A 27569-nucleotide genomic window follows, 5' to 3' on the forward strand; every position below is an offset into this window, starting at 1 on the left:
TTGAAGGTTGATGTTTTTTGTATTAAAAACACTTTTCATTTATTGGTCGGATAAAATATGCTAATTTTGTGAGATAGGAATTTTGGGTTTTCATGAGCTGTATGCCAAAATCATCCATATTAAGACAATAAAAGACCTGAAATATTTCAGTTAGTGTGCAATGAATCTAAAATATATGAATGTTAAATTTTCATCATTACATTATAGAAAATAATGAACTTTATCACAATATGCTAATATTTTGAGAAGGACCTGTATTTTCTATAGGGTTCAGGTCAGGGGAATTTGCTGGCCAATCAGGATCATGGTTACTGAACCATCTTTTGGTACCAAGTTCTGCTGGAAAAAAAAAAAGCATCTCCTTACAGCTTGACAGCAGAAGGAAGCCTGGGACTTCAGAGAACACAGTAGACCAACACCAGCAGATGACATGGCACCGCAAACCATCACGGACTGGAAACTTTACACAAGCAACATGGATTCTGTCCTCTCCACTTTGCATCCAGACTCTGGGACCTAGATTTCCAAATACAAACTTTAATCTGAAAAAATGATTTTGGACCACTTAATATTAGTCCATTAGCCCAGGCGAGACACTTCTGATGTCTCTGGTTCAGGAGTGACTTATGACAAGGAATGTCATCTGTGTGGGAACTCTTGATGCAGACGACAGACTCAGTCCACTCCTTGTGAAGCTCCCCCAAATTCTTGAATGGGTTTTGCTTGATAATCCTCTCAAAGGTTAGGTTACCCCTGTAGCTGGTGCATCTTTACGTACCACAGTTTTTCCTGCCACTCAACTTCCTATGAACATGACTTTTTCACAATATTCAAATTTTCTAAGACGTTTGAGAATTTTGAGTTTTCAGCATCCATTAGCCATGATCAAAATGACAGGAAATTAGAGCCAGAGATATTTTGCTGTATACGTAATAAATCTTCATGAGATTCAGCCAGCTTTGACAAAAACGCTCAACTTTTTAGGTGTACTTGTATACCAAGCTGTTTGATCATAGCTTTATAAAACAGTTCAAACGTTACAAACCATACGGTTGTAGCTGGAACCACCATTTTAAATTTGACCAACTTCATGCATGAAGGGTTTTACTTCTACGGCTGTCACGTCTACTCTCTATAAAGAGCATGGAGCGTTATTTCAGCTTTGATGACATTTCTGAAGCACGAACTTCTTAACATAAACAGCCTTTCATTTTGTACTTATTTTAAATATTGCAGCTTCCTTGTGCATCTTGTGCCTTCATTTGGGTTAGAAGCACGTTTTCCTAAAAGAAATATTGTATCGCTCATGCCGAGCGTCATGTTCAATCCTGGAGATAACTCAAGTAATTAAGAATTTCACAAACACTGGATGACTATACCTTGTGTGTAATGAACCACAACAACAATAACAGTTTTGTAAATAACATTTTATTTGAAAACCAGGGGTCAGGCTGTCCAGTTTAGCTGCTGCCTTGTTTAGCGGCCAGCCTCTTGTCTCTCTCCTCAGCAATGGTCAGACGGATTCCCTTTCCTCTGGGCAGGGACACCCATGGCTTGTTGCCCTGGAACCAAACAGGACAGATTGGAACAGTTTAGGTTGGTCAAAAGGCTTCATGATCGAAAACGTGTACTTACAAGGAAATATTTCATTATCTGATTTCAAATCATTTTTACCAAAAACATTCATCAACTCGATATCTAGAACTTATGTGAGGTTTGCTGCTTTACAATATGTAAATATCAGCAATATACTTGATGTAATGAGCACATTAAACTGCAGGTTTTTAAGGAATCGCTCAGGTTTAGCATACTGCTGAGAAACTGTTAGAAAGCAATGCGCAGCAGCGGATTTTGTTTATTTACCCTCCAAACATGATCTGGCAAAAATAAAACATGCACATCCAAGCGGCCCCACAGAAAACTTGATGCCTCTGGGAAGGCGACTGCTTGTCTAGCTAAATATGTGGGTGCATTTGCTCTGCAGTCATGTTTTTCATTAATTAACCTTTTAAAAGCCATTACATTTTTTTTTAACTTGGTTGACATTTTTAAAACGTCATTTTCCAAGTAGCATACCAGAACAAAACACTGCATTATTTGGCTGTAGACTCACCGATATAACTTCCTGATGCCCAACTTTGCCTATTTCGCTTGTTTTCCAATGAAATCAGTAAATCATAAAAGTGTTAAATGAAGTACTACAATTATTTTTGATGGAAATATCACATTTAGTAATATTTAACACTGAAAAGCAATAAAAATGGGGCTCCAGAATATTAGAAAAAGAAATGTCCTCATCACTTAAATATGATATTAATCCTCATTTGCTCTTTCTCACCCATCGTCACAGTGACCCCATCATACCCCTTGACCTTCAGCCTCGTTGTTACCAAGATCTAATTAAGGTGCAGACATAAGTCAACATAGACCACACAATAGGCCTAATATAGAACAGGCAAGGAGAGTTTAAAGACAAGGGAACGTGAAATATGACAGCGTATGAAAGTGCTATAATTACAATCCAGTATATCTTGCGGCTCTAGCAGATGATTCAACGTGGAACTGTAGGGCTGTGACTGCGATGCCCTAAACCTCTGCTTATACGCTTCATTTAATGACACCCTGCTACAAGCCTACAGTTGAGACAGCAAATCTGACCGTGGTGCATTCAAGTAAACACATAATCATCATCATCTAGCTCTGTGAGGGATCACTGGCTGTTCGTTCATTTGCTATGCTCAGGTGGACGTATGGACATCAGCTAAATATAGCAAAGCTGTTTGATCATGGAGCTCAGAACTTCTTAGAGGAAATGTTAGTTTTTTTTTCTCATTGCTGATCAAAAACCACTAATGGTCATCACTGCTCCAAACTGAACAAGAGTCCTGCAACCCCTTCTACACAACTTGACTTCAAGGATTTCTTACTTTTAGGTGAGGAGGACTTTATTAAAACTGCTGGGATAAAAACATGTCCTGTTGACACATCCATGCATCCTGACCCAAATGATGAGGAGTTCAAATCTGCGTTTGCTCACCTTGCCAACGACAAAGATGTTGGACAGCCTGGTAGCAAAGCTGTTGCCTGTGCTGTCCTTGACGTGCACCACGTCAAAGGAGCCAGGGTGGCGCTCCCTGTTGGTGATGACACCAATACGCCCCAAGTTGGCACCACCAGTCACCATGCACAGGTTACCTGTAAGCAGGAGACCAGAAGGAAGCAGGTCAGAGACCATAAAACGTGTTGGAGGGAACAGTCGGGTCTGTGTAAGGAGTTAACCTACCGGTATCAAACTTGATAAAATCTGTGATCTTGCCGGTATCCAAGTCAATGCGAACCGTGTCGTTGACCTTGATGAGGGGGTCGGGGTAGCGGATGGTGCGGGCGTCGTGGGTGACCAAGTGCGGGATTCCTTTGGTGCCGATGAGGATTTTCTTCACCTTGCACAGCTTGTACTGGAGCGAGAAGAGACCATTAGGAGTTTAAGATGGGCCAGTCATTTCATAATAGTGGAGTCAATACTTGTCGCGACCTTTTAATTGTTTTTCTGAAACCTTCAAGGAAAAGAAATAACTAATGATTAGGGCACCGCTCCTACCTTGGCCTCCTCAGCAGTGATGCGGTGGACGGTGAAACGTCCCTTAACGTCATAAATCAGACGGAAGTGTTCACCAGTCTTTTCGATGCTGATAACATCTAAAACGAACAGAATCAGAAAACATTTAATAATTTTATCAATCAAGAGTCAAACGATGAGTGTCAGCAGTTACATGCAGCATATTAAATGTAACAGTAACAGACTCACGGTGCGTTAATTTGCAACATAAGCATATATGAGACAGAGTAAAACATTAAGGTAGACTCATTCACCAAAGAAGAAGTCAAAAACAACCAAAAGCTCTGCATCTTTTCTTCACACACCAACAGATCAAGTTCCCCATAACAAAGACCAACATTTCACACACCAACTACTGAGACTGCGCCCTGGTGGTTGGTTGTAAATAAACAGCTGGAGGGCTCGTCAGGCTGTTCAGCAGAGATGAAGTGAAGAAGAACAAAGGTAGTACAAGCTGATTATGATCGAGACGATTTCTTCAATTGGCATCTGAAGCTAGCAGAAACGTTAAAAAGATGTGTGGAGATGCACTTATCAGGCTGACATACTTCCACCCTTCTTAGGGGATTCACTGTTGAATCCACTTCTTTATAGTTCTGGTATTTAATAGAGGAGGAAAAAGTCAAGATCTTTTGGTTTTGATCAAAATCAATCCAGTCTCTGCTTGATTGATTACTTAATCACTCAACTTGTTTAATAATATGATGAACACCATGGAGCAAAGGCTTCATAGTGTTTGGAGCAGATGTCTCAAATCAAGCATTTAATATACACAGATCAGGCTTTTACTGGCAACTAAAACTAATCCCCATTTCCAACTTTCCTCCCAGTCGGACCTGCTGATTCTCATTTGGGCTACTTCATTTTCTTTTAAAGAACCAAGTTAATTTAGATGCTGAAAAAAGGGGGAACCTTTGGTTTAGCTGTATTCAGTGAGCCAAGAGAAAAAAAAAGTAAATTCAGATTTTAAATACTGACCTGCCAATCAAAGCCAATTACTGGAAAACAGACTCATGGATTGTGTATTACTTGAGAAAAAACCTATTTAAAAAGCAATTGTCAGATGAACTCTAGCTACACAAAAACAACAGCCTACATCTACTACCTCAACACTCAGTCATAAGAAAATAAATCCATCCAACACGCCAGACAACCAGTTGACAAGAGGCTGGTTAACTTTTCTTCACCAATAACCCATGGCACCAACATAGCACTAAAACTCAAAGACAACTCAGACCCCCATTAGTGCTGGAAGGTGTACCAGTTCATCAGATATACCAGTTGTAACTTTCTCTCTGATATGAATTCATCATATACCGCCATACCATGGCATAGCTGAGCAAACAGCTGAACGCCTCAACAGGCAGGAATTTATATAATATTTCCTGCCGCCAGAAGCACAGCAGAGCGTCGCGTGGAACGGCGCCGCTAAACAGCATGCAAGTAGAACCTGCTAGCTAGCCAGGTAGCAAACAATCTGTAAGCTAGCAGCTGGGCGAGTCTCTGTCACTATGTTAAATCAGATTGAAGAACAGAAAACAGACGGAGGACCAAGAACGTGAGTCTGGGGATGCAAAAGAAAAACGTGTGTTCAAGAGAGGAGCCGTTTCTGTAGTTTGGAAGTTTTTTGTTTTAAAAAAATCCAATGAAGATTTATAGTGTTTATAGAACCATCTTGTTTTGAAAAGGAAACGGTTAAAGCTTCCACATCTCTTTATTTCTATTTTTAATATGCTGCAGTTTACACAGTAAAAATCCTTTATATTCTGCAATTTCATACCGACTCATTCATGTTTTTTGTGGGACATGGTGATAAGCCATGGAGATAACTCGTGCCACATCTGAAAATAAAGACTTTAATTGGAGCTCAGAACTTCTTAGAGGATTTGGGTTGTATAGTTTCAGCTCATTGCTGATCAAAACCACATATTCATCAGTGCTCCCTTTGTAACAGTTCTATCCTTGGCCTGATCATTTACAGACCCATTTAATCTGTGAATGTGACCAGAACGAGACTAGCTAGCCAGAAACACTACAGCGAGGAGCAACGAATCTCTTAAAGCGCTCACCCATGAATCCAGCAGGGTAGGTGATATCAGTGCGGACTTTGCCGTCGATCTTGATGAACCTCTGCATGCAGATCTTCTTCACTTCATCCCCTGTCAGGGCGTACTTCAGACGGTTCCTCAGGAAGATGATGAGGGGCAGGCACTCCCTCAGCTTGTGGGGACCGGTGGAGGGACGAGGAGCCTGTAAGGACAGAAAGAGAGAGGAGCTAAGATAATTAAACACACTTTTCAGATATAGTTACAAAACACTTCTGCTTGCCAATAGTTTACTGAAAACAAAACCTTAGGTCTATTTACCTATGTTTTCTAACCCTTACACAGCAACTGTCCAATGAATCAAGAGTCAACCAGCAAAACATCACTTCTGATCAGCTACATATAGCTGAATAATCCATCCAATTAACATGAGAAATAATGGCAGTAAGTGTACTTACAAAGACTCCGGTGAGCTTGTCCAGCATCCAGTGTTTCGGCGCTGCGACGCGCTTCAGGTGCTTCTTCGGTCCTCTTGCCTGGAGGAGAGATGACAGAGTCGGTCAACACACCCTTCCAAAATAGTTAGTAACTAACCCCCAAACTATAACATTAGCTGTCCATGTATGGGTCTGCTATGGAACGCCAAAGTGTTCAAAATTTAAATAATAAATGAAACAATAAGTATCAACACATCAATAAATAAGTACATCAATAAATAATAATGATTTAATGTGACAATGAAATTGTGAATTATATGAATGTATGTTAAATTCTCAGCTCATGAAATCTATTTGCATTTTCCATTAAAACTCAGCTGTATAATATAAAAGAATTTTCATATAAAAAAAATTGTACCTAATTAAAATTATTGTTCAGGCTACTTTTATGTAATTCCATCAGTTTTTTTTCTTTCTTGAAATGTCATTATTTTAAAAGTCAGCTCAAGATTTAGGAAGAATGATAAAGTTTCATGAACTTCATTCAGCTCTGGTTACCTTAGCAGATCAAATTGAGAGGAATAGTTTATCATATGATGCTATTTTGAGTTGTTTGAATGACATCTTAAAATGATCAGGATGATAATTGCTCTCCAGGATGTTAGCATCAATGACACCATTGTGGAAACTCTAAGAGCCATTGAGCACCGCGTCCGCATGGATCATGCAGGCTGTCTGGCATAACCATCGGGGTAATTGCTGTTATGATTTCTATGTCACCCAGCAGAGTTCACTGCGGTCAAGTGAGCCGACAGCCACGCCAGCCGACGTTAGCTCTCTTTTAAAGATTAGCTTCGCGCATACAAGGTGCATTACGGTAATAGAGCAGACCAGACGCCAATCCAGACAACGGTTGAGAAATTAAGAGGAAAACAGAAAAGTAACCCTAACATTTATATAACATAGAATGTCATTTTACAACTTTCACATACATGTTTATGTAAAAAACAAATATTTAATCATTTTACTAAATATTGAATCATTTTACTGTAGATTTTTGTAGAAATAACGGATCAAAGTACCTACTAATGCTTATTTGTTTGTATACTTTTGTGTCACTTCCAGAAATGTATTTCTCCAGAATCATAAGAGGTGACAACACAATCTCTTCAGATAATATTAAAGGGTCACCTATACTACATATAATATAAACTGCTAAACCTTTGTAAATCATACCAAAGTTTGTCTCACGATGTAATTCTGCCTGTAGAAATGTAAAGATGATCGAGGTCAGTGTGATGTTAGAGGAGCATTACATGAAAAGACTGAAGGGGTTGAGATAACATCACACAATGCCCTGGAGAACCCATAGTATTTTTGGGGTGATGTTTAATAAAGGTTTATTTATCATGAACACAAAAGTGAAACAATATCGATATTTGATTTATAACATGATGTATCTATCAATAAAGTTTTTAAATTGCCAATAATTCTGTGCAGCGTTGCTGGGAGGCTGACATTTTGGTCATTTTATAGGCACGCCTATAAAAACACCAAAAAGAAACTTACAATGAATGACTGACTTAACATTTGTGTGGGATATTTACACATTCATGCAATCGGTGGTACCATTGCATGGCACAAGGGTCCTGCAGAAATGCCAGAATGGACGAGAACGGCGCAGGACTGTCTATTGTGTCACTGAAAAGTATTCACTGTTCTCAGGTTTGAAGTTGTTGCATTTTTTTTTTTACTTTCTGTTTATCTTAAATAAAAAGTTTGCAAAGCTGTTTGATATAAAAAGCTATGCTGAATAAAATACATGTTTAAAGAATGATGTTACTTGCCTTTAACCCTGGACATCAAATGTACTTATTAATTTTACAAAAATGAAAAATATCCAGTATATGCATTCTAAAGTACTATAGATCAGTAGTAGAGATCAGTGTTCCCAACCCTGCTGCTTCAAGCAGGGATACCTGACTTAAATGAAAGCGATTATCATGTTTCTGCAGCCCTGATGGCTGCTGAGAAGTCATGCAATCATATAAATCTGGTGTACTGGACACAGCCACATATAAAACATGTAGGTCAGGGGAACTTGATGAGCAGGGTTGGGAAACACTGGTATAAATGACCCTCTGACATAATCTGAAGAGATTGTGTTGTCACCTCTCATGATTCTGGAGAAATAAATTGCTTAAAAGGGACATAAAAGTATATATCAGATGAGCATTAGTATGTTATTTTGCCCTGTGATGGACTGGCGACCTGTCCAGGCTATAACCTGCCTCCCACCCATTGACTGCTGGAAATAGGCACCAGCTTCCCCGCGACCCAGTATGGAAGAAGCGGTAGAAGATGACTGACTTATTTCATCATGTTTCATTTATTTGTTTAATTTTGAACACCTTGGCGTTCCACAGTCTGCCAGCACGCTAAATGAAACTACATTAGCCCGGCCGTGTTAGCTTGCTGTGCTACGATGCCGCTGATATGAATGCTAACGGGTTAGTACAGCCGACAGCGGCCTAACTATGCCGACGCTACATATAAACTGAACTAAACTCTTTTAGGCTTCAAAAAAAAGCATATGGCATTTTATATTACAAAGTAGATTTCTAGAAAAGGGCCATCTGTGGGGAAACTCCTGGACATAATAGCATTTCTCTGTTATGCTATGCTAAGAAGCAGTGGGATAGAACTGGCTTTTCAAATCATCATTTAAAAGTAAAAATCGCTCCGCCGCCCCACAATTTACACATTTTCCATTAGTTAATATGTGTTGTTTTATACCGAAACATACATTGGTTTGGTAATGTAATCAGAAAACAGGATGTTTAGAGATTGTTACACGGCAGAATTATGAAGACAAACAGCTCACCATGTTGGAGTCTGCGGGGAAAAGGACCTCTTCGCTTCCGGTAGTGAATGATATCGCCTCCTACGGCAGGCGAGAAGGGTCTCGCTACAGAGTTAAAGTGGGCGTTTCTCAACCTGTAGGCGTTCCCAAGTCAGTTGAAGTATCTCACTCACAACTTCTGATTGGACGAGCGAAATCAAGCGCAGCACATGATTATACGAGCATGTGACTATGGGTGAGGGGTGGGATAACTCAACTGCAGCATATGATTGGACGATAACAGGAAGTGATTTCTTAAATTGAGGTTTGTCACCGGAGTTTATTTTGTACTTAGTAATCTTCGATAACAACCTTTTTTTTTTTTTTTTTACATCGAATCTGTTTGAATAAAAGGTTTCTCTATGTAATTGTTATATTTTTTCCTACATTCAGTAGTTTATTCCCTGGCATTGGACTTTTAATTATTTGTTTAGTTTAACAAGATTGATCTTATAATAATCAAAAGTATTGATTTTTCAGAGATATTGTTAGAGCTAAAAGTACATATTGGGATAAAATGATTGATACCCTGCTATTATTTTCTAAAAGAATATCCGTTTTGGGTATGAAAATAATGTGAAACTCACAAAAGTAGATTTAAACAAATAATATTGAAGACATAAAAATGTATCATTTAAAAAAAATATAATTGCAATGAAAGTAAATTGGAGACAAAGGATGGTACCCATGACATCATGTTTTCATGTTCAACCTTTTGAAGCAGTCGCCTCTAATGAGTGATTACTGTCATCTTATGAGATTTCAGCAGCTGGAGCAGGTATTTTGGTTAACATCTCATTGGTAAACTGCTCCGGCTTTCTCAGGTTTGACAGATCACTTCTTCCCAAGCTTCATTTGAACAAAGAGCTGGTGTAACTTGCCAGAAGGTCCAGTGTTGTCTCATTTGTCCATATGATGATGCCTCAGCCCAGGAACCGCACCAACAGCATGAATATGATGAAAAAGCCTCCCCACCTAACTACACACACAACTCTGATTTTAACATTAGTCTGCGATCTAATGCACACAGGATGTGAATCAGTCTAGGTCCCTAGATTAGTGTGTAGTTGTCAAAAATATATTAACAATCTGCATTTTCTTTAAAAGCGTTGTGAAGATCTATATAAATTAAATCATGCTGTTTTGTTTTATTGGTTGCTCATACTAAATATTTTTTTGCAGTCAGTCCTATAACTCTTTCAGTAAGAAAAATTACTGCAGAAGAAAGCATTCCTGTGAACCTCTTGTAAAGTTTAATAACTGTGCATAATCTATATAAAAGACTTATTGTGAATATGTTTTGTTCATTAATAAAAAATGTTTTTCACACACATGCACCTACTTCATGTTTATAGGGTAGCTTTATAGGGTAAAGGCAGATTTTCTTTCAGATATATCTTCTAACAGTGATAATGACCATGCAGAACTGCCTCTTAATGTGGCAAAAATAAACATAGTGATAAAGCTATTTGCTCTACACTGAAAAACTGTAATATATTATACACAAAGTCTACAAATCACCACATTTTGGCTCACTGACAGCCCACATTAAAGGCAGCAATAAGAGACAACATGAGGTTAAAGATATTTAATTTATGACATCAAAAAATGTTCAGGCATCACTTTGGGTGGTGTACTTCTGTAGAATCGAACTTTTGAAGACATTCTTGGCCACGACATTTTTAAAAGTCTTCATGGCATCTGTTATGAAGAAAAACAACAACATAGTATCATTAGGGTGTTACTTCATGAGATGGAGGAAATTACAGTGGAATCTCGACAACTAACCCAGCATTCATAGCGCAGAAGTGGCTGCAGTACCCCCAAGTAATGGTTTCAGAATAAACACCTCTCAGCTGTCCTCGCTTTCCATTGCCCCAGTAGGATGCACCACAATCTTTGAATGTTGTTCCACAACTCAAGCAGTTCGAAATGACGTCAGCTTCCGGTATTAGAATTTCTTCCAGTCAACGACACCTTCAATTGTAAAAAGAAATGTTTAAATCACCAAACACAACATTTTACAAAGTAGCACCTGCATAAGGATAAGGCCTTTCCCTTTGCCAATGTATTCAACTTGCAGTGCAAAAGTGCTTTGTGATGGAAATTTTCAAATAACTTCTGATGTTTAAAATGTAACTATAAATGAAGTCATTTGTGGATCCATGTAAAACAGTATAACTTTTTAATGTTGTGCAGCTAAGGCCAATGACTTATTTCTTGTTTTATGTCTACAAAACTTCTAAAGTTATTAAAGTTCAATGAAAACACAACTCTCGGTGAAGACAGACTAAACATTATAGGACAAAGAAGATGATGTATGTTAGGGTCCTAATATGCAAATAATCAAAAAAGCTTGTCTTGTCTTTTCTGTTTGCATGGAAGCAACTGTCTTTAATGAGTGCAGGAGCAAAACTTGGTGATATGCTAGTAATATACCTAAACGCAATACATTAAGACCTTTAAGGTCCATGTCTTTCCACTGTGTTAATTTTTTAAGTATAAATAACTTTGAAACCAACATAACTAGTCATTTTATTTAATTTTGTTTTCTCTTCGACCTCACTGCTTCGGCGTCGCTACGAACACGTTTGAAACATAAGTAGATAGATAGATTATCTTTTACATTTTAAATCTGTACTTTTTGACCTACTAATGTGTACATGTAGGCTTCATAATACAAACTGACAACCTTAAAAATATAATTTCGAAAATTAACTTAATGACTGATAGCCGCGTTACCTTCATTCTACGGTTCTCCGTACAACTTCATACAGGTTAGCTCTGCATAGCTCAGTGAAAGACAGGGAACATAAAACCAACCAATCACTGTTTGTGAGGACGGAACGCCTACCGGTGGAAAAACGTCCACTTTTAGTTTGCAGAGAACCCGTTCTCATAGAAAACGGTCAAGAGTGTGGCTCCACTTTCAAAATGCGATGCAAATTACGCTCGCTGCAATATTTGGGACGCAAGAGCAAGGCCAGCGGCGGGAACACTTCTAATCTGAGGAAGCACCTGGTGAAACACAAGATTTGACAAGCTAATCGCCTCTTCTACCCAAACATCTGTATTCTCCCCTATAGGATTCAGTAGCCATGATGATCCTATATTCACTGGAAGATGGAGAGTTTCTGTTGGTTGGTCTCCATTCATACGTCCACTGAGCTCCTCCACCTCCCTGGATCTCAGAGTGATTCTCTCTCCTCTGAATATCTGAGACCAGCTGGGCTGCAGAGTCACTGAAACCTTGTTGGAAACTACAGCAAGAAGCAGCATTAGGAGACAAAAGAGTCTGAAAACACATAGCTGAAAATAAGTGTAAGTTCTGCGATAATGAGATGAATCTGTGAATTTGTTGACTCAAGCAGCATTCAAAAATATTTCACATCATAAATTTATATGTAGTTTATAAACAATATTGCAAAATAATTTCTGGAAAGACTCTGGACCTTAATGTGCACCAGATTATCTCACTAAGACATAAACAAATGTAAAGATGTAGAATTATTATGCTTTATTTTGATATTTCTACACATTTTTGTGTTCTACACAATTTTAATAATTTAGAGGTGATTATAAATGTAAACTTATTATGCATACATTATAAAACAAAGTATTCTCATTCAATATAACAGAGTAACAAATGTATTTTAGTAATGCTTTTTAATGGATCTTTTGGCTTCAGATGATCCATGTTGCTTTAATTTAAATCAATTTCTAAACTCACCTATCTTATAAATAATGACATCATCACTGGTAGATGTCATGAAGGTAGATGTCATTTTAAATCCTCTGCAGCTGTAGATGACTCCTTCTGTGATACTGAAAACTTCACCTGATGGACCAGCAACTGTGGTCATAGAGATGGGTGGGCGTCCTCTGAAGAGCTCATATGTTAAACCAGCAGGATTATTCACAGAACAAGTCAGTGAAACACTGCCCCCTACTGGTATGGTTGTTCTGTCTGCCTTGAGATTGGCCTTGATTTCATGTCCTGTAGGTAAGAGAACAACAACCATCACTGATGTTTTTTTAACATTTTGCACTAATCTAACTGATGTGTCAAAATGTTCACAGTCATCAGATCCAAACTGAGACTTAAACAGGTTGGACTGCACTTTGATTTAATCAGAATCATCAACACCAACTGAGGAAATGGTTGGTAAACAGAGTCTTTCAGATGAATCCACAGACTTACAGATAAACATGTAATAAATCACTGAAAATCTTCTGTCATCTGTTACTGTGAAGGTTGTTTGAAAGCTGTTGTGTCTGCAGAGGAACAAAAGTTCCTTTAGAGGTTAAAAGGTGTCACAGCATCTTAAAGTCAATTTCCACTTTAAATTTTTAGACACCTTAAACATGACAACTCACAGCAAAACCAAAAGATACTGGAGCAGGCAGCACATATTTCAATATACAAGGAGGGATTCAGGATTTGCTCCACAAACAAGAACGCTGTTACTGACTCTTGTTGTTGGTTATAAGCTTTGGGACTTCACTGGTTCCTGGTTATCATCTGGTTCCTTTTCTAGCTAACCTTGATCTATGAACTTGACCAGATTTAGAAAAAAAAAAAAAAAAAACAGAAATAGAAAGATAATTCAGTCTTTGCTTAAAGGGTAAACACATTGGTCACACAAAGTTAGTTCACAAATGGGATTATTTTAGGTCATCTTTTTATTTTTACGTGCCAATGAATTTCCCCACCGTGGAACAATAAGGAATATTTTTATTCTATATAAAAACAGATAATACATTAGATAAAACATCAAAGGTTTAAATGTAATCAAGGCAGTGAAAATGAGACAAAGTAAATCAGTTTAATAAATAAACGTTGACACAAAGTGGAGGAAAACCTGCACCTTCAGCAGTTCCAATGAGTTTCAGGAGTTCATCAAATTCTGTTGTGTTTGTTTTGATCTTTTAACATGAGCGGATATAAAAAGAAAACTATTATAGCTTAGTCTTTTTTATGTGCACACACTGAACAACCCAAACAGTCTGACGGCATAGTTTATTAATCTATTCTGTAATTTTGAAATAGACTTTTAGATGTTTTTTTCTTGTTTATTTTCTGCTTTTTAGTTTTTGTTTCATTTTATTTATTTGTGTTACTAAACCTAGCTCTTGTATGTTACAGTAAAATAACTCTACATGAGGTTACACACAATGCCCTAAACGGTTACATCACAATATGTAAACCTTAAACCAATCCTTGCTACTCTTACTAGATTGTAATTTATGCTACACTACTTTTAGTCTTTTTCTCCATCAGTTTACCGTGCTTCATGCTCTTCTATCGACAGAAAACTTTCTCTATAAATGGTAAATATTTAGTTTAGGTTTAGAACAACATTTGATTTTCTAGCTTTCAGATACTTATATCACAGCTCAGACAGTAGAAATTAACAGGACCTTTGCAACCTTCTGTATTAATCATTAAAGGTGCACAGTACACTTTAAAATCATGGTTCGGCCCGTATTTGGGTTTCAAAGTCACGGTCCGGTATTCTTTCGGTAGGTTTCATTTAAAGTACAACTAAAGCCGGTGTAAAAGCAGAGCTCCGGCCCCTGACAAATTTTGAAAAATGCCACCAAAGTGGGCAGTGCCAAGAAACACTGAGGGGCACGGCCAAGTGTGGGGATGACTGTGGTCAGGCTGTGGTCAGGATGACAGGGGAAAGTAGCAGCTAGCTTAATTTGACATATTGAAACACGGAGAATGAGCAGAGTGATGCTAGTAGTTTTGCCATGAATAGATCTTTTGAGGTGTAGTCAGTGGAGGAGCGACTCCAACTCCTGACTCGCTACGGTGGCGTTTCTGAGTGAGACGGTTTTATACCTGAACATAGGATCTTTGGCCAGGGGCGTTTTTAGGGTCTTCAAACATTGAGGGCTTTAGCCCAGACCCAAAATATTTTAATTTTCATAAGACAGCGGCCAAGTTTCTAAGTAATTTACAGTTAAAATAAGATAGGACATGTTGTACCAACACGTTCTCCGTCTAGGCCAGGTTTTGATTAAATGTGAATTATTGTGTGAAGCTGTACAATAATTATACTTGGTTTTTATTTTTTGTTAGAAGCTGAATGAAGGAGAAACAGAGTTTAGGATTGATTAAAAAACATTTTGCTGAAGCAAATAATGACACATTTTGAATGTATTAAGAAAAAAACCTAATCCAAATTTTTGCTGACAAAATGTGTTCTTAAACTCAGATATATTTACTATGGGCCAAATACATGTGCTTCTTTTCTCATCTATGTAAATGACCTTTTAAACATTACATTCTCATCCAAATGTTTCACTCCCTGAGGCTCAATGGTCTTAATTTCTGACATTTCAAAAAAGGAAACTGGTATAAAGGATTTATTTAAAACTTAGTCAAACGGAAAGATCCTAAAAACACATTTATATAATTTACTTATGCTGAGAGCTTTGCGAACATTTCATTAAAATTGTTCCTTCTTTCATGAACCTGGTCTGTTTTACCGCCATCTTTTCAGCCCTTCATTCCACTCATGAAGAAATGTGGCCTGCCAAAAATAATAAATTACATTTACAGCACAGCCTATTGTTCTCCGCAGGGCATGTGAGCCATGAGTTAAGTTCTAACTATTAAACACTTTCTGAGAGAAATGGGTGTTAGGTTATGGTGTTTGAAACATAACATAGAGCCTCCTCCTGGACCTTTCTTGGACTGTCATCTGTTGTTCTGTTATTAGTACTAATATTACAGTTATTAGCTGTATACACAATATATTTCCTTGAGTAATCCTGTATCCTTGTTTAATTAGTTTATATAATATCACATGTTATCCAGAAACATAACACAGTTAACTAGTTAATGGTACACCTGTGATTAATTGCTATGATTTTTGTTTCTCATGCTGCACCTTCAAACAGCGCAGAGCTGTATGTTTAGAATCAGCACAGAAGATATGAAAAAGAAGCCGCAGGCTTAATTTAATATTTACTACAATATCTTAGTGGCACCAGTAGATATTTTCCCGATGTATTCAGTAACAATTTATTCTTTCTAAATGTAGAACTGGACTATAGGACTGGCTGCAGCATGTTATGGTCTGAAGAACCTTTTTAATGTGTTTAGTAACTTTTATTTTGACTGAACTAAAGGACCAGATATTTTTCACATCCTGATGCATATCTAACTAGAAGCTCACGGAGAGGATTCCAGGCCATTTAACTTCACCTGTAGCTCAGGTGAAAGTCCCTCATCATGACCCTGATGATGCTCATTAGAGTAAACCTCCGCATCATGTCTTGCTGGGTGAACAAGTGATTAGCTTTATTTTACGATCAGGACATTCTGAGTCAGCATTCAGGTTTTATCGCTAACTTAATCCTGAGCTGCTCTGCTTCCACCAGTTCCTGTGCGCAAACACGCACCAGACTCCGGCGGTTGCTCTGAAAGAAGCCCTGTTCGAGGCGCTCAGTGTAATTTTTTGGGAAAACATCTGTAGACGTGCTGCGTGCAGCACCTCTGTTCTGCATATTTGTGTCGTTATTACAGCTGCAATATTATTGTGAGGGTGAAGCTCATTCAACACAGACTTTGAGACGTTCCATTTATAATGTTGGAACCCCGTCAGAGAATGCGTGCTGAACGCTGACGTTCTCAACGTGCCTTGTCCCACAACAAGCCAGTAGCGTTGCTAAGCAACACACAGCTTATCAGGTATGATTACCTTACAATACACACCTTTGCTACCGGCTACGGTGGCTTTTTATGTCCAGAGAGACGTACGCTTTTTGTAGTTGGTTCGGATCGGGGCCGGTTTGCGAACCGCACCAGAGTCCGTTTGGAAGCGGACCGAGACTACCTGAAAAAGTGGGTCTCGGTCCGGTTGTTTGAGTCGGACACTTCGGTAAAGTTAGAAAGATATTCACAGATTCGGCTTTTCCGGATCAATAACTCATCAGCGGAACATTGCCTCTAGAAAACCAACACCTCTCTGCAACCACAGCAAGGCAGACAGTGAGCATCAATCATATTTTCCTCAAAACGAGCCTAACACCACGCTGGGAGACTTGCATTGGCCTCTATGCAGAGATCGCTGCTCCTCTAATGCGCAGGGACCGTCTGCAAATTGCAACACCAGAAAAATATGATGGAGAAATATTCACTAAAGTCGCCAAGGAGAGGTGTATTGTCATTAAAATCATTGTATGTGTAAGTGATCTCACGTGTTTCATACTACATTTCTTGGATTGGAAATTAATACTTAAAAAAAAAAAGAAGGAATTTCTCAAAGACTATAGCCTAAATAGCCAAATATTCATTAAAATATGTATAAAATGATCAATAACTTCACTATAGCATGTTGTTGTGCCAACAACCTCATAGCACACATAGAGCACTTTATCTTGATCATACTACAACACTTAATTTAAGAAAATGTACTTAAATAGATTTTATGTCATTATTTTACCATTAAAATAAGTATAAAATGGTCAATAACTTCACTATAGCATGTTGTAGGGCCATCAAACTTATAGGCCACATATATAGCACCTCATCTTGAATTTTTTGAATAAACATAACATTGCCTTTATTGATGCAGACTTGCTTATACTGATAATAACTCTGTATTACAACCAAATAATATTAAACTTTTCCTTTACTGTTTGCAGTGTGTCACAACCTGAGATCAGGGACCATTACATGAGCACACAAAAAAGTCTTACAGCTTGTTCATGCAATATGACATAAAATAAAATCACAATGAATAATAAAAATCCCAATATTAAAGAAGCCCTTACAGCTGCACACAAAATCCTGTTCACCTGTATACCATTTTCTGTCTTGTTTCTTGCATTATGAGGGAGACTGCAGTGGGAATTGTCTGCAGGCTCCACATCACTCCAACTTGCTCACTGATAAAAGAAGAATTGAACTGGAATGACATATTTTAGTTCTAGTTAGTATTTTCAATTAAACTATGATTTTATTTATAGTAGATTCATAATACATTAATAAATAAATTAACAATGTGTTATTTGTTATATTTTGAGGAGCAAACAAGCAGTAACAGATATGAGAAGTCCCATTACAGTCCAGTTTTAAATGACCAAATTATACTTTGGGTTTATTTTAGATATTATTTTACATTTTAAATGTCCTTGTGGTCTTCATTTCGATTTTAAGTAATCATTTTTTAGTAGCTTAATATTTGGTGTATCATAATAGATGGAGTGCTTTCCAATTCTTCAATATTAAGTATAATGTTTTATACATTTTCTTCATGACTTGTAACCATAATTTTACTATCTCTGTAAAACACTGTTTCTTAGATACATTTCAAAGTTGAGTTTAAATTGATTTCACAAGTACTATGGTGTATTAATTCATACTATGTGTTTATATAACATTGTTGCCTTTTTTTGTTACTGTTTGAATATGATTGTTGTTCAGTGATATGCACCTTATTCAAACAGTATCTTTCAAACCACATTTTTGTGGTTGATCCTCTGCAACGGTCAAATGAGGCTGTGGACTCCATGAAGGCTGGCTAAAGATTTCAGTATTGCTTTTCAGTTTTTTAAAAACTGACATTTTACACCAACGTTTTTCACAGCGGAACAATACAAACCTTGGTAAGTCAAAATAAATGATGCTTGATTCCCATAGACAGTACTTCAAGATGTGCTGGAATAGACTTGGCAAAGCAGACTGGGTTAACATCAAGTGACAGCCAGGGACGATAATCCACACCTTCAAGAAAGATAGCACCAGCTGTGGGGTTTTTGTCATGGAGGTAATTATACACACCATTTTTTATATTGTTGATAAATAAATAATTTACAGTGTGGGATCAAACATAATGCATGTGCTTGTTTGCTTTTCATACAGATGGCCAAGATGACGGTGATGGAATTTCCCAACATACCAAAGTACTTCCACGTTGAATCATCTAAAAGGTGCATTAAAACACTCAGACAAGACATGGCAGAATAATTTTTCATAGGATCAGGTAATAAAAATTTGTTTTTGTAAATATTTATTTCTTTGGTAACTAATAATCATAGGTAATTTTACACTCTGTGTTTCTTTTAAGATTCAAGGTATATGTTCTGCTCCTTCTGTGGAAATGGGGACCTGCTCCATCCTGTCATTGCTGCCCTTTGGGTGAAACAAAAAGGTTTAATAGATTAATATAATCAATTTTAACTTAATAAACAATAATACGTTAACTGCAGTGCCTAACAATATTTTATTCTCTATGAATATCTTCATATCAAAAGTTTTACAAAGATAAACATGTTTATCCCCATGCTGTAGATACAGTGTGAAACCTGTGAGTGATGGTTCCACACTGAATGCATTGAGATGACACCAGGACAGACGCCAAAGACACCCCTTGGTACTGTGTGTTGTGCAATAACTAGAGAGTCTCTAAGTAACGTTTGCTGACTGTAACCAAATACTGAATTATTTATGTTTGAGAGTGTGGGAAATAAAATGTGTTAAAACTCAAAGATTAACAGTATGAGAATATGAATATTGCATGTTTGGGGGCATGCTATATTGTGTGGCCTTTATGGTTTTTTCTTTGTAGATGGAACTACTGTAAAGCTTGCTAAAGTCAGTAGTACATAAACCATTTGCATCAAGTGATTGCATCAAGTGGTTTTGGTTATTTAATTAATTTGTTGAGGTATAGTCAACTTAAATTTACAATAGTCAGAACATTTTAAGTTATATAAAGTCAAGTTGTTTAAGCATTCAGTAACAGAAAAAGTGGGTCTACTTGTGAGTGTACTTAAGATTACAATATTCAAACATGCTATAGTGAAGTTATTGACCATTTTATACATATTTTGAGAGTAACAAAATGACAAAACATCTATTAAAGCACATTTTCCTAAAGTAATAATTGTAGTATGATCAAGATAATGTGATCTATGTGTGCTATGACTTTGATGGCACTACAACATGCTATAGTGAAGTTATTGACCATGTTATACATATTTTACTGAATATTTGGCTATTTAGGCTATAGTCTTTGGGAAATTCCTATTTTATTTTTAGTATTAATTTCCAATCCAAGAAATGTAGTATGAAAAACGTGAGATCACTTACACATAAAATGATTTTATGTGTAAGTGGGGGGAAACGAACTCTGGTCTGTTTAAAGCGGCAAGTGTGAATACACCCTTAGTGAAGGGCCAGTGAATGCAACTGTCATGTATGCAGCCAATTAAGCCTGACAACCCAGAATACATGAATAAAAAATGCTTGCAGTCTCAAAATGTGACAATAAATTACTGCTTTCACTGATACCTGCAATTCTATGAAACTTTTCATTTATTAGTCTTTCGGGTATTTGACTAAGAAACACCACAAAACTGTACAGCAGGGATGCCCATAGCTATTCAGACTGCAAACCTAAATGTCCAAGACACAAAGATCTACCGTCCGACGGTCGGAGGGAACGGCTCCGGTCTAAAAGCTCCGTTTTAAATTTTTATTTGAACTAAACCTAAGCTACTTGTTCCTGATGCTAGTAACATATTAAACAGAAGTGACAAACAATGTTGACTTGTAAATGTTTCTGATCAAAGTTATGGGTAGTTTAAGTACAACAGTTATAATCCTGACAGCTGCCTTGGAAGGATTTTCTGCGTCACCTTTGTTATACAAAAAGTGCAGTCGTTGTGTTAACGAGATAAATTTACCATGACGAAAAACGGTAACACTCGAAAATATGTTTATGCGAAAAATAAGATGTCTATTAGCGGTCTAATTACCCCCTCCTGATGGAGATTTCTGAATATTAGTGCTCAAATGTCTACAGGTTTTTCCAGAAAAGATTACGCCATTTCTGACACGTTCCTTGTTCCAGGTCTCAGTTAAAACGTAGACTAAACCCAGGGTTAAACCCAGGAATAAACCCTGCTACTGAGCAGGGTTGGTTCATGGAGCCCCAAGGTTATGGGACGCAGGTAACGTCTGACTGGCTTTGTGAAACAGAAAATTCAGGGTGTGCACATGGTATAATTGACAAGCCGGAGATTGTCCATATATTTATAGGCACGCTGTGAGGTATTTCAAAGATATTGTAAAAAAAAAAAAAAGAAAAAGTTGGTACTGATGACCACTTCACAGCACCATCAAGAAAACAGCAAACGTCTGGTGCCGCCACTGATTTTAAAGTCAGTAAATCGATACAAAGAAGTAAAGTTGTTCTGTTTTCCAACATTAAGGTTTTTCTGTTCACCTTCCTCTCACCTATATGGCAACATGTACATTCTAGAGTTACCAGAGGATATTGTAGCAGTAAAAATACCAATATCCAAAGTAGGCCAGTTTTCTCTACATACAAGAATTTTGTAACTTTTGCACCGTTTACTGCAGAGTATGTTGCTCTGCTGTACCTTTAGGTTCCATTTCTGGACCACGTACAGGTCCTTCTCAAAATATTAGCATATTGTGATAAAGTTCATTATTTTCCATAATGTCATGATGAAAATTTAACATTCATATATTTTAGATTCATTGCACATTAACTGAAATATTTCAGGTCTTTTATTGTCTTAATACGGATGATTTTGGCATACAGCTCATGAAAACCCAAAATTCCTATCTCACAAAATTAGCATATTTCATCCGACCAATAAAAGAAAAGTGTTTTTAATACAAAAAGCATCAACCTTCAAATAATCATGTACAGTTATGCACTCAATACTTGGTCGGGAATCCTTTGGCAGAAATGACTGCTTCAATGTTCCCAGAGTGCTGTATCAAGGCACCTCAGTGGGAAGTCTGTGGGAAGGAAAAAGTGTGGCAGAAAACGCTGCACAACGAGAAGAGGTGACCGGACCTTGAGGAAGATTGTGGAGAAGGGCCGATTCCAGACCTTGGGGGACCTGCGGAAGCAGTGGACTGAGTCTGGACTAGAAACATCCAGAGCCACCGTGCACAGGCGTGTGCAGGAAATGGGCTACAGGTGCCGCATTCCCCAGGTCAAGCCACTTTTGAACCAGAAACAGTGGCAGAAGCGCCTGACCTGGGCTACAGAGAAGCAGCACTGGACTGTTGCTCAGTGGTCCAAAGTACTTTTTTCGGATGAAAGCAAATTCTGCATGTCATTCGGAAATCAAGGTGCCAGAGTCTGGAGGAAGACTGGGGAGAAGGAAATGCCAAAATGCCAGAAGTCCAGTGTCAAGTACCCCCAGTCAGTGATGGTCTGGGGTGCCGTGTCAGCTGCTGGTGTTGGTCCACTGTGTTTTATCAAGGGCAGGGTCAATGCAGCTAGCTATCAGGAGATTTTGGAGCACTTCATGCTTCCATCTGCTGAAAAGCTTTATGGAGATGAAGATTTCATTTTTCAGCACGACCTGGCACCTGCTCACAGCGCCACAACCACTGGTAAATGGTTTACTGACCATGGTATCACTGTGCTCAATTGGCCTGCCAACTCTCCTGACCTGAACCCCATAGAGAATCTGTGGGATATTGTGAAGAGAACGTTGAGAGACTCAAGACCCAACACTCTGGATGAGCTAAAGGCTGCTATCGAAGCATCCTGGGCCTCCATAAGACCTCAGCAGTGCCACAGGCTGATTGCCTCCATGCCACGCCACATTGAAGCAGTCATTTCTGCCAAAGGATTCCTGACCAAGTATTGAGTGCATAACTGTACATGATTATTTGAAGGTTGACGTTTTTTGTATTAAAAACACTTTTCTTTTATTGGTCGGATGAAATATGCTAATTTTGTGAGATAGGAATTTTGGGTTTTCATGAGCTGTATGCCAAAATCATCCGTATTAAGACAATAAAAGACCTGAAATATTTCAGTTAGTGTGCAATGAATCTAAAATATATGAATGTAAAATTTTCATCATGACATTATGGACAATAATGAACTTTATCACAATATGCTAATTTTTTGAGAAGGACTTGTACATACATTCATGGTGACCATGAACTGTGTTCACCTGCAGGAGCTCAGAAAGCACCAAACCTAACACGAAGAAAACTTGGTCCGTGACTTTGAACAGTCTAACAAGTGACAGAGTGAACAGCCAAGCAGCGGAAGTTAAGTTGCAGAAATAGAAAGGGCTACATTGGTACAAAAACTATCCAAGGGTTATGAGCAATACACAGTTTAATATACCCAGATTACTTGAACAGGTTAACTTTAAATACATGCCAACAGAGGATCAATACAAATCTGAATCGGAGCACAACGAAGAATAATGGGTACAATATAATCCATAATGACTCTGTCTAAAAAAATAGTCTCTTTCACATTAAAGTGTGTTTTACAGTGTAAATGAGAGGCATGTACAGATCAGCTGGATAGTTCTAGGTAACACATAGGCAGAGTATGAATATGCTTTTACAGGGGCATAAAGGGAATTAATTCCAGTCCTTTTTTAGGGTCTGTAAACTCATGTTTACTATGCAACGTCTTCAGGGAGAGCACAGCCAGATACATTACAGAAAACTTGATCCAACGTTCGTGAAAAAGGCATTTGTATGTATTAAGAGCAGCCAGTTTGTCGGTGATAAATTTGGAGTAGTCAGGAAGACGATTGTTGGTGTCAAACGGGCTGGTCTGAATATTTCAGAAACTGCTGATCTACTGGGATTTTCACGCACTACCATCTCTAGGGTTTACAGAGAATGGTCCGAAAACGAGAAAATATCCAGTGAGCGGCAGTTCTGTGGGCGCAAATGCCTTGTTGATGTCAGAGGTCAGAGGAGAATGGCCAGACTGGTTCGAGCTGATAGAAAGGCAATAGTAACTCAAATAACCACTCGATACAACCAAGGCATGCAGAAGAGCATCTCTGAACGCACAACACGTCGAACCTTGAGGCGGATGGGCTACAGCAGCAGAAGACCACACCAGGTGCCACTCCTGTCAACTAAGAACAGGAAACTGAGGCTACAATTCACACAGGATCACCAAAATTGGACAATAGAAGATTAGAAAAACGTTGCCTGGTCTGATGAGTCTCGATTTCTGCTGCGACATTCAGATGGTAGGGTCACAATTTGGCATCAACAATACCAGTATGGTCAATGATTGTGCTTTATTCCACAACTTCTTTGTTTTACTATGAAACAACTATTCAGATCTTAATATTAAACCATCAGACTAACAATGTCTGGATCAATTGTCTGGACATTTTGTCTGGTCCACACAAGGAGAAGTGGGTTAATGGTAAAGTTTAGGACTGAGGTCTGAACTGAGTTTAGGTTAGGTTTAGCGCTAGGCTATAGCAACGAATGGAAGTCCCTATAAGGATATTTAAGCACTACGTGTGTGTGGGCCACCTTTTCTTTTAAAAAGTGGCTTGTACAAAATTAAAAGCTTGTTGTATCAGACCGGTTAGCCTGACTTGGTGAGGACGCCTTGCTCAATGAACGCATGAATAGAGACCAACCACTGGAAACTCTCTAACATCCAGTGAAAACAGGATCATTGTAGTCACTGAGTCCTACAGTGGAGACTACTGATTTATGGGTAGAAGAAACTACGAGCTAAAAGGATGTAGTGATGTCATCAGACAGTGTTAAGGGAGTCACACTGGACTCAATTAATCGTTCTGTCTTTAGTTTCCTGACCTCCAAGAACTAGACAGAACAACAGGAAATATTTCTGATCCAGAAGCCTCCATGAAGCTGATTAAAAACTAGAGTTTATCTGTGGGAGACCAGACAGACCTGACAGCAGGTAAACTGTGATTTTGGGGAAATAAAAAATATTTTTTCATGAACATAAACAGGAGGTCAAAATATTTAATGTAGATATTTACTAATGTAAAAAGATGTTAATGTTCTTCCTGGGAGCCGTGGTTTATTTAAAACTGGAGGTTTGATCTTAAGTATAAAACATAATTTAAGTGCAGTTCATACTGCCTTAAAGAGGTTGATCATAATTTGTCCCTGATTGGATCATTATTTCAGACTAATAGAAATAAAGATCATTTTGGTTGCATCTGACTCAGAGAACATAATGTTTTACAAGCTAGAACCAAGCTGTGTGTTGTTAGTAAAATTAATATAGGAATTTCACCTTAATTAAACTTCCCACAGGTCTCATTTTTAACACACATGATGGAAAATCTGGTCTATCGGTCTTATGCAAATTTCCTTTATTCTCTGTGGTTTTATAAGTAAAATGATGCATTTTAAAAAGCAGATTTTGTTATAAGAAAATATTTTCTGAATGGATTTATATTGTGATGATATAATTGTTGTTTTTCTTGCCAAATTTAACATTTGACAAACCCAGAGCCTCTCTGACAGCAATGGAAACAATCATACCAGCAGGGGGCAGTGTCACATTAAGCTGCTCTGTGGACGGATCTGCTGGCTTTAAGGTTGCCTGGTTCAAAGACAGATTACAATATTCTGCAGTTGGATCCTTCAGAAACAATGAACCAGATGGAGTCCTCTTCATCTCACAGGGAGGTGTGTACAGCTGCAGAGGAGGACGTGGAGATCCAGTTTTCTACCAAGGAACCAGCAGAGAGGTCACCTTTCAGAGAACTGGTGAGTTTAGTTATCAGGTCATCATCATAACAACAGATGATCTTTAAATCCTGAATTTGTTTTTCAGTAGTTCAGAATCATCAGCAACAACAAATAGAATAATAGATACATTTATCTCTGATCACGTCAAACTGTTATTGTGTGAATTTGATCATTAAGGACTTTGTCAGTGTGCAGCTTCTCCAAATAGTTTGTTTTTGTCCTGCAAACACTCTTATCAATAAAACCACCTGGTATCTGCAGCAAGAAGGACTCCAGTTGAAATCTTCAGGTTCTTCAACATGTCCCATCTATTCAACACAGAAGATGGGCACCGGAGCTCACGTCACACAACCCCAAACCATCCACTGAATAAGTAGGTTTAGAAAACTGCTGCATTTGAGCAGCAAAACCCCTTAAATCATCTGGAGTTAATTTTAGTAAAGTTCTGCAAACCAGATATAAGCAGGAGACAACTGGATGTGAATATTATAATTAATCACCCCTATAATCATCTCATCATTGCAGGTGTAAATGTTCACATCCACAGAAGTGTGTTTTTAATATGACAGGAGTAAAATCTCCATAGCAACAGTGAAGTTAATCAGCCTGAGAGCTATCTGCTGTCAGAGCTCAGTGTTTATTGTCCTGAAGACTCAAAGATTAAACTAATTAATAAACCCTAACTTTTAAAATGAAAACATGATTTGTGTTGCCATCTCCAAATATATTAAACTGCTGAATGTTTTATAATTTAACTTTCTAACTTCACAGTGAGGCCCTGAAGCTGTAAAGATGTCGCAGTGTCCTTTACCTGCAACTAGATGGTAGTAAAGACTATATATTTTAATAATAAAGCGACAGTTTTATTACAGGTCATTTTGGGATTGTTCATATTTCTGACTAATAACACTAAACAAATGTTGTAATGTAACCTAAAGCAGGTATTTTCAAAACTGTGCCCTCCTGTTTGTCCATGTTTATGAATCTACTAATAAAATCTAACTGTTACTGAGACATATTTGTCCAGATGTTGTACAAAACTTTAAAACTTAAACTCAAATTATTTAAATGTTTTACTATGAATTAAAATTCTACTATGTTCATGTTTTCTATATCACTTGTGTTCTGTCATTGATGCAGCCAAGAGGCCCATGGTGACTCTGGATGAACTGCAGAGATCCACAGCTCAGGTGGGGGAATCTGTCCACAAGACAACTATTAGTCATGGACTGCACAAATGTGGTCTTTATGGAAGAGTGGTAGGAAGAAAGCCATTGTTAAAAGAAAACCATAAGAAATCCTGTTTGCAGTTTGCCAGAAGCCATTTTGGGACACAGCAAACATGTGGAAGAAGGTGCTTTGGTCAGACGAGACCAAAATTGAACTTTTTGGCCAAAATGCAAAACGCTGTGTGGTGGAGAACTAACACTGCACATCACTCTGAACACACCATCCCCACTGTCAAATATGGTGGTAGCAGCATCATGGTCTGGGGCTGCTTCTCTTCAGCAGGGACAGGGAAGGTGGTCAGAGTTGATGGAAGATGGATGGAGCCAAATACAAGTTAATCTTGGAAGAAAACCTGTTGGAGTCTGCAAAAGATTTGAGACGACTGGGGTGGAGGTTCACCTTCCAGCAGGACAATGACCCTAAACATAAAGCCAGGGCTACAAAAGAATAGTTTAAAACAAAACATATTCATGTGTTAGAATGGTCCAGTCAAAGTCCAGACCTAGACCTAATCGAGAATCTGTGGCAAGATCTGAAAACTGCTGTTCATAAACGCTCTCCACTTAATTTGACTGAGCTTGAGCTCTAAGAGGAGCTGAAACAAAAAAACTGTCTTAAACTAACTTTAACCCCACAATGACATGAACTAAGATTCACATAAACCAATTTCTTAAAAACTCTGCAATGTTTGTTAAAAGTTAGGATTTTTTTATATTCATATTATGAATGTTTCACATGAAACAGTTTGAAATGTTTCTGCAGTGGACAAGAAGTAAAACCCACCAACTGCTGCAGTTAAAGCTGCTGCTGTGGTATG

At 38.0% G+C, this 27569-nt stretch overlaps 1 protein-coding gene, 2 long non-coding RNA genes and 2 other non-coding genes across 5 annotated transcripts; 1 reads left to right on the forward strand and 4 right to left on the reverse strand.

The window, feature by feature from the left end:
• Positions 1-1412: 1412 nt before the first annotated feature.
• On the reverse strand, positions 1413-9058 carry rps4x (ribosomal protein S4 X-linked). Its single transcript, XM_047385523.1, has 7 exons — positions 8983-9058; positions 6120-6197; positions 5686-5866; positions 3599-3696; positions 3284-3455; positions 3038-3195; positions 1413-1562 (listed from the first exon to the last, which is right to left on the reverse strand). The coding sequence occupies exons 1-7, from the start codon at positions 8983-8985 to the stop codon at positions 1461-1463; spliced, it is 792 nt and encodes a 263-aa protein (XP_047241479.1). The 5' UTR covers positions 8986-9058; the 3' UTR covers positions 1413-1460.
• LOC124881405 lies at positions 2790-2866 on the reverse strand. The gene has a single exon (XR_007041655.1). It is a non-coding gene; the product is annotated as a small nucleolar RNA SNORD61 (small nucleolar RNA).
• Positions 5480-5556, reverse strand: LOC124881406. Its single transcript, XR_007041656.1, has one exon. It is a non-coding gene; the product is annotated as a small nucleolar RNA SNORD61 (small nucleolar RNA).
• Positions 9059-18533: 9475 nt separating the features above from the next.
• Positions 18534-19576, forward strand: LOC124880433. The gene is made up of 3 exons (XR_007041338.1): positions 18534-18785; positions 18881-19001; positions 19086-19576. It is a non-coding gene; the product is annotated as an uncharacterized LOC124880433 (long non-coding RNA).
• LOC124880439 lies at positions 19035-26014 on the reverse strand. Its single transcript, XR_007041343.1, has 3 exons — positions 25771-26014; positions 25313-25526; positions 19035-19150 (listed from the first exon to the last, which is right to left on the reverse strand). It is a non-coding gene; the product is annotated as an uncharacterized LOC124880439 (long non-coding RNA).
• Between the last annotated feature and the right edge of the window lie 1555 nt (positions 26015-27569).

The sequence above is a fragment of the Girardinichthys multiradiatus genome, chromosome 14 (assembly GCF_021462225.1).
Source record: "Girardinichthys multiradiatus isolate DD_20200921_A chromosome 14, DD_fGirMul_XY1, whole genome shotgun sequence".
In the NCBI taxonomy this organism is placed as follows: Eukaryota; Metazoa; Chordata; class Actinopteri; order Cyprinodontiformes; family Goodeidae; genus Girardinichthys; species Girardinichthys multiradiatus.

What these genes read in the sequence shown, in the direction of transcription:
- rps4x (XM_047385523.1), bottom strand. An exon ending in CTACCCTGCTGGATTCATGG is followed by an intron (nt 3,697 to 5,685) that starts GTGAGCGCTTTA and finishes TGTTCGTTTTAG; the next exon opens with ATGTTATCAGCATCGAAAAG. An exon ending in ACATCTTTGTCGTTGGCAAG is followed by an intron (nt 1,563 to 3,037) that starts GTGAGCAAACGC and finishes GTTTGGTTCCAG; the next exon opens with GGCAACAAGCCATGGGTGTC.